This window comes from Mytilus trossulus, chromosome 2, assembly GCF_036588685.1.
Source record: "Mytilus trossulus isolate FHL-02 chromosome 2, PNRI_Mtr1.1.1.hap1, whole genome shotgun sequence".
Lineage (NCBI taxonomy): Eukaryota > Metazoa > Mollusca > Bivalvia > Mytilida > Mytilidae > Mytilus > Mytilus trossulus.
The window spans coordinates 43,161,969-43,178,045 of NC_086374.1; the positions used below are offsets into that span (position 1 = coordinate 43,161,969).

At 32.1% G+C, this 16,077-nt stretch overlaps 1 protein-coding gene across 1 annotated transcript in view; it reads left to right on the plus strand.

Moving 5' to 3' along the window:
• The first annotated feature begins 518 nt into the window (after window positions 1-518).
• The window catches only part of LOC134707305 (NACHT and WD repeat domain-containing protein 2-like), a 36,324-nt gene continuing 20,765 nt past the window's right edge, over window positions 519-16,077 (plus strand). Inside the window, exons 1-2 of the mRNA XM_063566952.1 lie at window positions 519-1,351; window positions 6,883-6,971. Of these exons, the coding sequence (XP_063423022.1) occupies window positions 1,180-1,351; window positions 6,883-6,971 (261 nt within the window). The 5' untranslated portion in view covers window positions 519-1,179. The remainder of the gene's footprint in view (window positions 1,352-6,882; window positions 6,972-16,077) is intronic.

Consider the following 16,077-nt stretch of genomic DNA (forward strand, 5'->3'; position numbering starts at 1 on the left):
GTATTATTTGTCTGCCTCTTGTTACAGTGTAAACTGTCTAGAGTGTTAATAAAAGTTGAAAAGTTGAAAGTAAATAACTTAATTTAATATAATAGCTGATGTATGGAGTTGTTTCAGTTCTCACACGTCTGTGCGAAATACATACTGACTGTGAGCAATCATTATGTTCCTCTCGTGCTCTCGCAATGATTAACCAATATAGCAAACGTTGTGGTCTCCCTTATCGCTTCTATTGCAGTAATGTTTATCTCGAACAGAATTCCATTGCTCGCAGCTTTGTTTTTTTGTATTCTGTACCTCTTATATAATTATAGCCTTTCATCACTGTTTCATTACACACTGTCTATACAAATCCAATAGTTTTGTTGAATATGGTTAGTTTTATGTAAATGTCTAAGTTCCTTTATAAACAATAAACGGCTAAAGCTTACATGGTTGTCGCAAAGGTAGCAGGTAAAAACCGATAACTGATAAATTCTATATAAATGCAGTTGATCGATCTTTATACTTTGTAATTACAGTAAAGGATCGAAGTGAAGTGACTATCGCATTTAGTTGTGAAGGCGTCAATGTCCGAAGTCATTGTTAAAATATTATCACCAAATGTTTGCAGGAAAGACGGATTTGAGAGTCAACCTGTTTGATAAAACTTTGTACTTCTATTTATAACGGACATATTTGATAAGAATTTCAACTACTATTTATATCGACAAGTCTTTTACGAGTCTACCCGGAACCCGGAATTTATTCGGAATTGGAGAAAATAAATCGTTTGGTGAACTGGTGGTTTTTAAAATACTTTATTGGTACAATTTTTATCGTGTGTGATTATCTATTCACTGTCTAAATTACTACACAAAACAAACTCGTGTTAAATGTTTGTATTTATTGTCCAAATAAATGGCGTAGCAACGAAGGTTGACGATAAATGTTGTTCTAATATTTTCACTGATAATACCTTTAAGTTTAATCCGTAAACAAACGGGTGAAAATTTAATAAGACGGTGGTGTACCTAGCAGGTCAAATATCGCGTGTAATAATTTATCCAAAAGTGATTGAGTGAAGCGATGTAAAACGAATAAATTCAACTAAGAAATCAGTGATCCAGTGACACTTTTCAACATGTTTAGTGGTAATGATATTACATAACTGTTCGTGACAACTAACTTGCATTTATTATGGATGTAAATACGAATCAAGATGGGCATGTACCTGAAGCTGGACAGGAAAATGGTGATTTTTCGTCTGAAGACCAGGAAAGGTTAAAGCATGTTTTGTCTGGATCGTTGGAAAAGTTACCGGCTCAAAGTTCAAAAATTGTTCGTATTTTTACAAGTTCAACTTTTACAGGTAAGGATTAAACATCACTTGACATTTAAAAAAAATCTATTGTGTCCTTATCGAGATAACATCCTCTTGAATTTGACCAAATTATTGTAACTATATTCTGATACTAAGATTGGTGCAAACGTCTTCTCAAAATTTTTATCTTTTGGTTGTCAAAAGTTTTGTTTTGTTAACTTATTTTAGAACTATTAAAGTAATGCATTATACCGAATAGAAAAATACATAACCGAATATTTCCGAAAAGCTTTTTATTAGGAAGCAATTCGTGTAATAGTTGGACACATATGACATAAGTGTATATGTATCCATCCTATTTATATACATAAACCAAGTGAATGAGTACAATAAATGTAATCAGTTTAATTTATTTTCAGCAGATTAAAAACGTATAATTCGATACAACGTTAAAAAATCTAAGTAAAATTACAATCCAGTCACACTTAGAGGTTTTATTTGTCAAAGGTATTTGACTAGCGGTTTTTTTAAAGAGGGTCCAATTCTTGACAGCGTCCTGTAGTTACTCTTTATAAAAATTACGGATTATAAAACACATTTGTGACTATATATTGAAAGCAAAACCCTGTTACTCTTCTGGTGTGGTCTTTGATTTAAGCTTTCACTCGTCTGCGAAATACTAAGAAAATCATTATGTTCTTCTCGTTCGCTCTTACGGTTTTTTGCTATATAAAAACGTTATCATCTACAAATATATATTCAAAGATTAAGCAATAAGAATAGAAAGTAATATAGAAAAACCTCACCACACATATCATTTTCAAAACTTAAGATCAAGAACCCAGATTCCATATTTCTTCGGTGGATATTAATTTCCTCGATGTGCTGACCATGGCAGGGTACTGTATATGTGTTCATCACATCGTCCCTATATATATATATGTCTAAAGGGACGGCTACAGTGCAGGCGATTTGGTGTCACGATATCTCAGTTGCATGGGTTCGAATCCCGGCGAGGGAAGAACAAAAAATTTGCGAAAGCAAATTTACAGATCTAACATTGTTGGGTTGATGTTTAGACGAGTTGTATATACATAATATACATAGCCATGCATCACCATCACTGTTGGTGATCCGATGGATAAATCTGTTGTAGAGTTGTCACTGGCTCAGACGTACTTATATGTAACAACAACAAAAAATTAGGAAAAACTGTTTATATTGCTGTTCTTTTCGAATACCTCATACCAAATGATATACACTATATTATTCAAACTATTAATTTCATTTTTAATTGGGCTGTTATAAGAAAACCTTTTATTTAGTTGGATATACATGTATTAACCACAAACATTTAAAAATGACTATGATAGTGCAAGTGTATTTTACAACTTATGTAAAATAACGATTGCAATTTTAATTTCAAATTCTAATGAATAGAGGAAACGAGTCGTGAAAATATATATTATATACCGGATTCAATATTTATAAGCGCCTCTGATAAATATTTAAATACGTTGGGAATTGAAATACTATATTAATGGAAGTTCGAATGAAATTAAATTTAAATTAATAAAAAACTAATAAGATGAATTTAATTGTTTAAATATAAAATATGTTTTCATTTTGTATTTTTTTTATGTGAAAGTGAGAAATAAAGTCGCATATATTGATGTAAGTAATAAAAAGGGCACCTGGTATTAAAGACAATCATACCGAGAGTTACAAGTGGGTATGAAAGGAATGATCACATATAAAACGCTTATTTACGTTTGCATCAAAATTTGATAACTGCTCCTTAAAACTCATATATCATTGTGCATTAAAATCATTCTATCGCAAATACTAGCGTTACATAAATCACTAACAAGTTCAATGAAAACACATTGACTAACTTACACACAAACTCCCCTTTCTAAAGATATATAGTGCGGAAGTTATATTTTGACCAGATGAGACATATTCCAAAGCAGACAACAACTGAACTTTACAAAACGGATTCTTACTGAATGCACGTCAGTTTAACTAACCATAAGGTATATGAAAATAAAATAAAAAAACAAGTTTTTGTAGGATGCAACTTCTTCGCACGATATAGAGCCAAGAAATCATTGTTTGACTCAATGGGTGAACTGCTGTAAGGCTACATTTCTTGCTTATGGTAAAAAACAAAACATCATTAAAGATCATGTGTGTAATAGTAGATTAATTATGTTTTATTCATATTGTTAACATTGTATGTATATATAGAGAGCCTTATTGAAAATTGGTTTTAAATAAAGCTATTAATATTATTATTATTAAAATACTAGTCCCCGTAATCGCAAAACATTCATGACGCCACGACTGTCGTTAGTCGTGTTTATATTTTTTAATGTCAAGCGCACGTTTCGTCTCCAAAAGAAAAAATAGTGATACCGATAGTTTTAACAAAGTAAGTCGAGCTGCTGCCAATTGATGAGAATATAACTTGCCTGATTTATTGAAGAGCATATATATATATATTTGCCGCTGGACATGAAGTATATCGCAGTTATTCTAGTACAATAATTCAGTACCAGCATTTTATACTTACTATTTACAGACATTTTAATTTTGACAATAAGGATTATCGTATAAGGCTTAATGAAGTTACTCTTTTTTTTAGTTTTTCGGATTTGTTTCGTTTCGTCGTTTTCCTGGATTTTACTTGCTGTATATGGCGTTATTAGTTTTGCTTTAACATTTGATGTTGGAATTTCTCCTTAGTATCTTCCGAATCTTTTTTAATCTATTGAAATTGTTATATTTCGATTATTTCTTATTTTTTACTATAACCCTTTCACATAGCATAATAAAGCTAATAAAGCAAATAGATCTAAGCGCCTGCTATACTGCTACATAATCGTGATTTTTAATTAAGCGTGAAATATTTAATATTCCTTTGTTAACCTATCTATACAAGACATGTTTCCATTAACAACTTTCATCCGACAGCGATGTTACCTAATATTCCCGTATTATTTTCATCTGCAGTTAATGTTTAGTATTATTGGCAACACAATAACCAGACAAAATCAATTCCATTTATAATGGTAACAAATATAATAGTTCGATGCTTAGAGATAAATCATAAACAGAGTGAAACGCTAATCCCTGTACTTCTGTAGGTCCTCATTGTATGTCCATTGTTTATCTCGTTTTGTCTTTTGACATATAGGAACTTTTTAAAATTTCAATTGGTCATTGTTTTGAGTACCCGAATTTACTGAACACACAGTTTCAGTTATTTCAACCAAAAGCATCGTTCTATCAGATCGTAAAAAGGAATTTCCCCTAAAGTTGCTAATTGCTGTAATTTTGTCTCTTGTTGAGAGTTGTCTCATTGGCATCATACCACCAATTTTTAGTTTTATATCGGTTAGCCAAAGCAATATGTTAAGGAGTTTAGATGTTTGGTTTCTAGTTTCAGTCAGTGTAAAGGAATATATTAGATTTTTTCCATACTTTGAGTACATGCATAAGTTCTGAACATTTGTACCTGTAACACGTCAATGTAAGGTGAATGTGTTGTTCCTGGTTCGTTGTTGTTTGTTTATGTTTATTCAAGAGTCAATTTTTCTGACAGGATTCGGGGTATAGGGAGTTTGTGGTTGTGTGGCTTGTAACTCTTTTTGTCTTTTTCTCCGACAGGAGTCGGAGTATCGGGGGCTGGTGGATTTATAATTGATTGAAAACCAAGCAAACAATGTTTAACAAGAAAATATTCTTTGTACCTCGAAATAAAGGACAAGGAAATACTTAACATGTGCATTGTATAAAATGTTGTCAATTGCATGTTGACAATACAAAAAATGTAGATTCATGAACAAAAATAACAATAAATGCAAGATATGACTTCATTTAAAGAATGTGGCTTAAACTTCTTCGTTCTTTCTATAACAGTTGAGAATTCGTTTCAAAAAGATCTATGATATTGTAAAATCTGAGTTTCAAGATGTATTCAGTATTGTTATAATGCAATTAAACAGTTATTTCCAGCTATTCCCTTTTTTTTACTGAGATAACAAATGCTGTTAATGCCTTCTTTCAAATTAAACTTTGACTTTTCTATGTTTCACATGATTAGTATTACATTGCAAGTTCGATACTATCTAAATCAGAACATGAATTATTGATAGACACAAATAAATATCTCTAAAATAGAAATCAAAGAATGCAGAAATTAATGTAGTGTTAATTTTAAAAGCTATTTTTTAAATACAAGTATTCGTCATTATATAGTTACTTTTCTAAATATTGAAAGAAAACAATGATTTTTTAATTTCTTTTTCCAACTTTGTTTGTTAAAATTTATTTCAAAAGAAACATATTTGTCACCGGCATTTTTTAGAACAAAGAAATTATATATCAATCAATTCTATGAAATTGCTTTTTGGAAAAAAAATAATTAGAAAGATTTTAACTTAGTTCTGAAATATAATGAAATTATTTAAAGCGATAATGTATATCGATTTATCAACCGTGCAACAATGCTGTCAATAAATTTAATGATACAGATGCTTACAGTATAAAACACAAAAAAAACCTCTTATACATATATATGGTGAACACAAAAAACAAAATTCCAATTGAATGTGACCTGCAATTTATGTTTAATAGCATTGTGTCAAAATCTTAAAAGATCGCCTAACATAATAGATTTATTCAGATCTGGAAAAAAACTGAAGTTTTTATGTAATTAAAGGGAATAAATAAACCCTTAAATAGCAATAATCTCCAAATGATAAAATAGACTTTGACCTGTATTTTAAGGACTATGACAATCTATGGTCATACCTATTGACTTGTAAATGTCAAAAGCATCAAAATCTAACTCGCCCTTTGTTTAGTGATCTGATCATTGTGTTCAATTTCAAAAGATTAAATATCATCATTATTGCCCATTTACCGAAGAAAACACAATTTTTCGGTCAAAAAGGGCATATTATTTCAAAACAATCAACATTTAGATTGATCTGTATTTAATGGTCTATGACTCTTACGATTTAATATCATCATTATTGTCCGTGAACCGAGGAAAACACATTTTTTTTAAGGTAAAAATGAGGGGGGGGGGGGGGGCATACATAGCATATCAGAACCATCAAAATTAAAATTGACCTGTATGTTATAGTCCGTGTTAACATTCCAAAATATTAAGTCCGGCGATAATTTGAAAATCGACCGGAAACTAAAGTTATGACGGACGAACGGGCTAAACTTGACGTGTTTTACTAGATACCCCCCCCCCCCCCCCTTCTTTCAATATGGGATGTTCAACCTACACAATATATTTTTTTAAATTTTAAAGTATCATACTGCATATTTACATGATGCGTTTTTGATAAAAATCGTTGCAAAAATGCAACATTTAAGGTCGATTTAAAATAGGGCCGACCCTGGTTGTCTTTGTGTCTATCTTTGTTTTGTCAGAAAGTACTTATTTGCTTTAAACAGTAACAGTTTTATTGTAATATACGTGATTTGAATCAATGATTTTACAATAATACATTCACATGTATAATATTCTAATCGTCTCTTCTTTTTTTTTTTAATAGATACTACACTAGAAAGAAATGCATTGATGGAAAATGTGTATCCGAAGTTAAAAGAATACCTTCGTGAAAACTATGGGCTGGAATTTCAGGTAGGGACTTTTTAAAATTCACTTAAATGTTTAAAATTAAATTTTGCATTCTTTCTTGTGTAATGCAGATGTTAAGATTTACCTTCTCAATCGACCAAACAGACACCCTTACATGTATTATAAAGGTCTGTCAACAGACATATGTATTTGTGATTATATTGTTAAACCCTATATCAACCTAGTATGTATAGAATAAATTATGTGGGCAATATATATATATATATATAAACTATGGAGGATATTCAACCTTCTTTAAAATGCAAAATTTCATAAATTATAGTTTATTCAAGCAAGAACTTGAAAAATTTAAGCTTAGAACATGAAAAATTATCTTAATATCAATATGACTGTAATAAGAACAAGATGAGTAAATAATTCAGCACGGTGGATATGAATTGATAACGAGCGGTTGTAGGGGTTAAAGGGTGTGTTAAAACCCTTTTGTTGTTGTTGCAAAAAGCTAAACTCAGCGATGTATTTGACGACTTAACATCCCTTGAATGAATCCATTTTATAATACTACGAACACGTAGTTTTATGTTTGATACGTTTTTGTAGTTCCTCAGTCCCAACCCAACATGAAACCCCTCCATAGTGTTAATATTATCACCCATACAAGGTACATCTAGAGTTATTTTGATTTATTGTAATATGAGTTTTGTAAAAATACGAAATATAGTTTAGACATACAATCATATGATTCCAAAGAGTACGGTGACCCATTGTCGTTAACCTATACATCATGTGGTCTCTGGCAATTCATACCACATCTCCTTATTTTTCAATATTTTTTTTGGCAATCATACCTTCATATTTTGATAATAACGAGTTCAAAACATGTTTAATTGATCAAATATACGGACTTTGAAACTTTAAAATTCTAAACCGCTGTGTGATGACTTTTATCAATTCTTCATACCGTTGTTACTAACTATATGTTTCTTTTATTAAATGTGTCAACATAGTAGTTCATAAAGTACTTGACACTATTCAGGTAATGATCACAAAACAGTAAATTTATTAATGTAATGCAAAGAAGGTTACGGTGAATTCATTCACGACACCAACTCTACTTATCAAACTAAAACCAAAGAACTAGGGCTGTGCTAACCGAACCTGGTAACTGTGCTCATTAAAAGTAATTTCGAGACCTCAATTATACTTTTCTGCAGACTATTTGTTTAATAAATGAAACTGAGGAGAAAAAAATAGAAATATCATGCGTGTTACTCTAGCATCTAGCATCACCAGAGGCGGATTTAGGGGTTTTTAAGGGGGATATTTGATTGATAATTTAGGAAATCACTGAAGCATGTTTGGAGCGGGTTCCCTCTAGGGCACTCAATGCCCCCTCTCTTATGAAAATTTCTATATCCTCCACTGATCACATATTTCGAAGGGGTTTCGCCAAAGTGAGATACAATGGAATTCGTGTATTATATAGAAATTGCATGATATATGACCAAGCTTAACACACTAAAAAAAAGTATAAACATATATTAAACCTTTATCGTATTTTATAAATTGGGATTTGATTATACCAACATCTATAAAATTCGTCATCTTTTTATCTGCGTATACCCCATACTGGCATTATTGACAGTAACACCATTTTATTGATCAATAATCCGAAACTAAATTCAGAGGATTAAAATTCACCCGGTCCACTTCCAGTATTGTTCATGCTAGATATACGCAACTTTCAAAATCAATTAACGCCTTTCTATGTCTTTCAGAAATGATGGAGTACTATCATCTGTATGATTTAAATTGAAATCCAATAACTTCACTTTTTATCTAGGATTAGCCGTCAATTTCACAATTATGGTCCAGTAATTTTGCATTTGTACAGGAATGAATTAAAAACAACGACTTTAGTTCATCAAAATCGATTGTAGCAAAGGAGTATTTATAGCTTTCTATTATTTAATGATGCAGGTGCAAGAATGGAATGTTTCATGTTAATCACTTGTATTTCCATAGTTCAATGTCCGCCGGTCTCGTAAAAATATTTGTTTTTATTACTGCTGTTCATTTGCTTGTAAAAATGATAATCTGGATTGAATATAAATGTTTGACAAAGTTGCCTGAATACAATGGCTTTCCGTAATTAAGTGAACAAGTGGTGTATTGCAGCAAAATGACCACTGAATATAGTCTCCAATAAAGGCAACAGCTAGTAGTATACCGGGGTTCAAAAGTCATAAATTGGTTGAGAGAAAACAAATCCAAGACTGATCATCATAATGCATTAGTTACAATGCACTGATGAAATAATATTTTCATCCACCTTTCACCCCTCCCCGAAAAAGTTCAAAGGACACATGATACTGTCATGAATATTAGACAACTGTTTTCCTTAGTGAAAAGCTTTATTATATATCTATTATTCCAAGATAGTTTTGTCTTGTCTGCAACTTTTGTCGCAGAATGCGAGACACAGGGATTACTATTCGTCGATGGCGGCGGTATGAATTATTTGTATAAAGCTTCATATTTCAGAACTTATTCATATAACTATATAATTGGTATGTGGTATCCTTGCAAGGTCTACGTGTCCGTCAGACATTGTCCACCTAACCTTGACCTCATTTCATGAATAGGTGACCAAGTTCACGTTTTCGTTGTAGTCCGTATTTCAGAAATTAAGGTCTAAATGTCCGCTGGCATGTTTCTTATGACCTTGACCTCTCCTTTTTAGGGTTCATGCTTGGTAAGTTTTCGGTCGTATGTTCTGTTTCTTATATACTATAAGCAATATACTTTTTGTATTTGGTGTTTAAATATAATGATTGTAATGTTAGCCGTGTCTTCTGAATTTGACCACATTAAATTTTCCTGGTTTTTCCTCTTTCCATAAATAGGAACACTGTATTTCGTGTATGGAATAAGGTGCATGTGTCTGTCTTGAAGGTTCATATTACCTTCACCTAATTTGTCAATAATTTTTTGTTTGTTTAGGATTGATTGGTTGGTTAATTAATGTTCTATTCCCACTTTCAGCACTACTGCGCCTTTCGTGGCGGTCAGTTTTTATTGGCGGAGAATGCCACAGTGCCCGGAGAGAACCATCAACCTATGAAAACTGACAATCTTATTCATTTAAGGAGATAGTCGAAACCTGACACGTGCAGGATTCAATTCTGGACATTGGTGTTGACAAGCTACCGATACATTGTTGGACTACTTTGTCTACTCGACTTTGGCGTATATATCTGTATCTAGAAATTATATCAAAGCAAAATAGAGACGAAAGGTATCAAAGGCCCAAATTCATTATTCAAAAACTGAACTGACCACGCCAAGGCAGAATAAAGACCCCAAAAACCCGACAAACATATACAACATTGAAAACTAAACACTGAGCAACTTGACAGGAAAAGCCAACATGATATATATTTGGTGTATTGTACCGATTATAAGGCGCAAATATCTGTCTGGTAGGACTCCTCCGACCTTGACCGAATTTACGTGGATAATTGATTATGTTAAATTGGTGGTACTTGTTTTTAAGCATCCCGACATCACACACTTTTACAGAAGTGCGATCATGACAAATGCTGTCGGCGAGACATTTCAGCGTGTGCACTCTTGTTATAATAGATAGCATTGATGTTGAAAAGCAATAATCATGTTACTTACTTCAACCTTTACCACCACAACCTTACCTATCAATCTATGACTTATACTATATCATTGAATTTTAGACATATTTATATTCATTAATAACCTAGTGTTTCGATAAACATGTCGACCCATGTTTACACATTGTCATAGGATTTAAATCCTTTGATCTTTCTCTTAATCTTAGGTTCACAGATATTGGATGAAAGTCAAACCAATCTTTATTAAATTTTATCTAATGGAAAATGATTTAATTCGTGATGGTATTTCATATGATGCATCAACCCGTTATGATAGAAGAATTTATAGTCACACTTTTAGTCTTTTGCACTCGATATATGGCCGTCGTCTTCATTGTAGAGTTATGGGCGTATTTTGTCTGGTCGATTATCTTTTTATGTGACCTGCTCTTTTTGATAACTGCATGGACCATTAATGTAGACATTTTCATTTCTTTCATATATACAAAATATACCTGTTTCCATTTCGTAGTCCACGCCAGCCCGCTTTCAAGGGGTCTGCAAAAGAACTGAAATTAGGCTGACCAGTAGTGTCTGCTGAAATGAATATTTTGCGGTCCTCTATAAACTTTTTTATTTGTTTATTAATTCACAGTTACTAAATTTAGTCTTGGTATCTATGATGAGTTTATTTACAACAGAATCCTTGTTTCAACAGTGACTTTTGGCATACAAATTACATATACATTTCAAATTTTAAAAACAGTTAACTACCAAGTATTTCGTCACATAATTATTAGACTTAAAATTGAGAATGGAAATGGGGAATGTGTCAAAGAGACAACAACCCGACCAAATAAAAAACAACAGCAGAAGGTCACCAACAGGTCTTCATTGTAGCGAGAAATTACCGCACCCAGAGGCGTCCTTCAGCTGGCCCCTAAACAAATATATACTAGTTCAGTGATAATGAACGCCATACTAATTTCCAAATTGTACACAAGAAACTAAAATTAAAATAATACAAGACTAACAAAGGCCAGAGGCTCTTGACTTGGGACAGGCGCAAAAATGCGGCGGGGTTAAACATGTTTGTGAGATCTCAACCCTCCCCCTATACCTCTAACCACTGTAGAAAAATAAACGCATAACAATACGCACATTAAAATTCAGTTCAAGAGAAGTCCGAGTCTGATGTCAGAAGATGTAACCAAAGAAAATAAACAAAATGACAATAATACATAAATAACAACAGACTACTAGCAGTTAACTGACATGCCAGCTCCAGACTTCAATTAAACTGACTGAAAGATGAACATCAGGCACAATCCTTCCCTTTAGGGGTTTAGTATCATACTGACTTCTACATATTTCCTTGCCTGAAGGAACTTTTCCCTCTTGTCGAAACGAATACGGTTTTAAATTTGTCGTTTCAAACGGAGTTTGGTCCTGCAGTTAATTGATCAACCAAAAGACTACTAGTAATAGATTATTGCAGCATTATGTAATACTTTTAACTCATTTGTCGTCCAAGAACTGTAGTTCTGACCCAATAAACAATTCTTATACGTTAACATCTGTGTGACATTTGGAAATCTACCGAATTCTTCTAGCACATAAATGCATTGATTGATTATGGGTTGCTTAACGTCCAGTGTCCAATATTTCTTGCCATGTACATTAATATAATTATACATGTTGTTTCAATATTTTGCAACATAGAGTTCGGAGATTGTGAGAATGCAGCGATGATAGTGTCCGGATATTGTGAGAATGCCGCGATGATAGTGTTCAGAAATTGTGAGAATGCCATGATGATAGTGTTCAGAGATTGTGAGAATGCCGCGATGATAGTGTACAGAGATTGTGAGAATGCCACGATGATAGTGTTCAGAGATTGTGAGAATGCCGCGATGATAGTATTTGGAGATTGTGAGAATGCCACGACGATAGTGTTCAGAGATTTTGAGAATGCCGCGATGATAGTGTTCGGAGATTGTGAGAATGCCGCGATGATTGTGTTCAGAGATTGTCAGAATGCCGCGATGATAGTGTTCAGAGATTGTCAGAATGCCGCGATGATAGTGTTCAGAAATTGTGAGAATGCCGCGATGATAGTGTTCAGAAATTGTGAGAATGCCACTATGATAGTGTTCAGAGATTGTTAGAATGCCACGATGATAGTGTTCAGAGATTGTGAGAATGCCACGATGATAGTGTTCAGAGATTGTCAGAATGCCGCGATGATAGTGTTCAGAGATTGTCAGAATGCCGCGATGATAGTGTTCAGAGATTGTCAGAATGCCGCGATGATAGTGTTCAGAGATTGTCAGAATGCCGCGATGATAGTGTTCAGAGATTGTCAGAATGCCGCGATGATAGTGTTCAGAGATTGTGAGAATCTTTTGATTTTTACTTCTGTGTTTATTTTTTTTTACAACAGGCCTGTATTTAACTAAGTATTAAATTTCGAAAATGTTCTTTAACACTTTCGTTCAGTTTTAGATCTATATTTTTCAGAATATATATTAGCCAGGACAGTAGAATAACTGTCTATGTAATTATTTTAATCTCACAAGACACGATCAAAACTTTACAATATTACCTTTAACATATTACTTTTTGTGATAATCTTGTAATTATAGAATACTAATTAAAATATTTACTTTTCTCCTCTGGTTTATGATAGTGTTTCTTATTACATTGTCCGTTTATTTGATTTGTGTGCATTATAGCAAATGAAATATTTGTATTGGGTTTGTAACAAATTAAAGTTAACAAATAACACTCACTATTCACTCAAGGTGTTCATTGGTGATTATCTTTAAAATCAACGATTGAAATACCAAATACGCTTTTATTAAGGAAATATTCTTTCCATGTTTCGATCATTTACATTTTGTACTACAAATTATAGATAACCAGATACCATGTCGTTTATAAAGCTATAGTCGACAATTTATATAACATGTAGGCGATACAATGCGGAACAATTTTAAGAAGCTTTAGTATCTTTATATCCTGGATTTTTATATGTGTCTGTTTACTAGCTTCCTTTAACCCCCTTTTTTTATATATATATACATGTATATATTATTGAAGTAATATTTTAAACAGATTACTGAAATAGAGTTATTTACGATAAAGACAATATGCAAAGATAAATACTTATGTTTATTTGTCTTCGAAATAAGTTGAATGATGTATATCAAGATGGAAAATAATAAGACCTTACTTTCCTGCTATGTGTTCTACCCCTATTAATGTGGAATTTCCTATTAATGTGGAATTAACTTCATAGACATCATGTAAATCAAATGATGATTGTAAAAAGCAAATTTCACTATAATACCATACAGTTCAGTTGTTTAGGGCTGTCAAAATATTAATCCCTTATATGTAACACTTTAGTAAGTTTAAAGTTTTAAGACAGTTTTTTTTAGATTAGTTACGGATATCGAATGCTTACGCCCCCTTTAATTGATATATTACACCTATAATATGTTTTGGGAAACCCACAAATCATGTGGATCAAAGATTAGAATATAGGAGGCTAACGAATAAAGCTGTAGGAAATTGTTGATGAACCTAAGGGTAATTTTATGAGTAGCTAATGAAAAACACACAAGCTCCACAGTGCCATCAGATACGGAAGTTTTGTTGCAAATAAAGGCAACAGTAGTATACCGCTTTTCACAAAATTCATAAATCGATAGAGAAAAAACAAATCCGGACTACAAATTAAAACTGAGGGAAACGTATCAAATATAAGAGATCTACGTCACAACAGAGACACAACACCGAAATGTAACACACACAGAAACGAACTATAATGTAACAATGGCCATTTTCCTGACTTGGGACAGGGCATTTTATGAAAAAATGGTGGGTTGAACCTGGTTTTGTGGCATGCCGAACCTCCCGCTTTAATGGCAGCGTTAATTATTATATCAAAATGACAACACTGCACGACAGGGTTACAATAAATAACAGATAAATGGGAGAAAATATAGGACAGAGAAACAAACGAATCAAAAGGTAACAGGTTAACAAATATTTGTATACGCCAGACGCGCGCTACGTTGCAACCACGATAATAGCCTTCAATAACAGTCAGTGACAACACGATCTATCAATGATAAACCCCGTTTACATGTAAGTCCATGTAAGAACAGTCAGTGTTAGAAAAAGTACAAATATGTCTTCTATCATGGTCAGAAACAGAACCTTTACAGTAAAAGTACAAGAACAATCAATCTCTAATTCACTAAAATCTAAATAAAATATAACAAAAAATCCAACATATCAACATTATTATCTAACTGTTTAGTATTAAAATTCCTCTGATATCTATTAAAAAATCAATGCAATATCGGCCGAATAACCGTTATTTTAGGGTTTCTTAGAAAACAGTTTTTGATAAACCCAAAATTGTAATTAAATTGAAGATTTGCCTTAGCATCAGTAAAAGATTATAACTGAAAGGAGAGTAAGTGTGAAGTTTATTGTAACTATTTTGACTTAAATTTAGAAAGTTTACATTAACTTTCAATGATCCAAATAAATATACAACTTTAAAAGATTAACAAGTAATACATATGACTCTAAAATATGCTCCATGTAATAAATATAGAATAGGATTATATATATTTAGTCCTTCAGTTAAGTGTATTAATAAAACATTTAACCTTAAGAAGTATTAAAACGATTGAAGTGTGTTAAGGTTTTGAAATCTTTACCCTATGGTATAATTTACGACTAGCCGACAAGTTTGCCATTTGAATTGCACAAGATTTATTAAAGGATCTTTATGTTTGGTATACTTTAGGTGTGCCGACTATTGTAAGCTTATGGATATATAGAAGAATGATTTATTATGAACGATTTTAGATCTATAGTGAAGAATTTTTCCGAAGAATTATACATTTGAGGGACAGAAAGGATAGAAATATGAATCTATTTGATGTAAAAATTGCTGTCTGCAAAAAAACACACCTTAAAAAAAAATTAAATGTCATGATTGGCCAGTCAAAGTTTATATAAAAAACACTAAATTATACATAAAGGCATAATAGCTATTGTTACGATACAAATAAAAATACGAATCACCTCTCAAACTATTATTGTAATGGTTTGTACATTGATTTGAATTTGAATTGCACTTTTCACAATAGCATACATTTTATGTAAACATTAAAATGCAAATAGACGGTACTTTTTTGTCAATTAATCATTCCCTTTCTACTTCTCAAATTGAGAAGAATAGACTAAATACTGGATAAAGTTTCATTTCATTAAAAGTTCGGAAAAGGATCAGTTTTGTATAATAATATGGTTTTAAAAATTATCTAAAACATATTTATAATTGTTGAAATAGATAATTTCAGGAAGTGCGTCAATTTTTGTTTTTATCATTGTACGTATATCTCGTGTCAGTGTACTTACATGCATATCTCGTATCATTATACGTATATCTCGTATCAGTGTGTACGTATATATTGTATCAGTGTACGTATATCTCG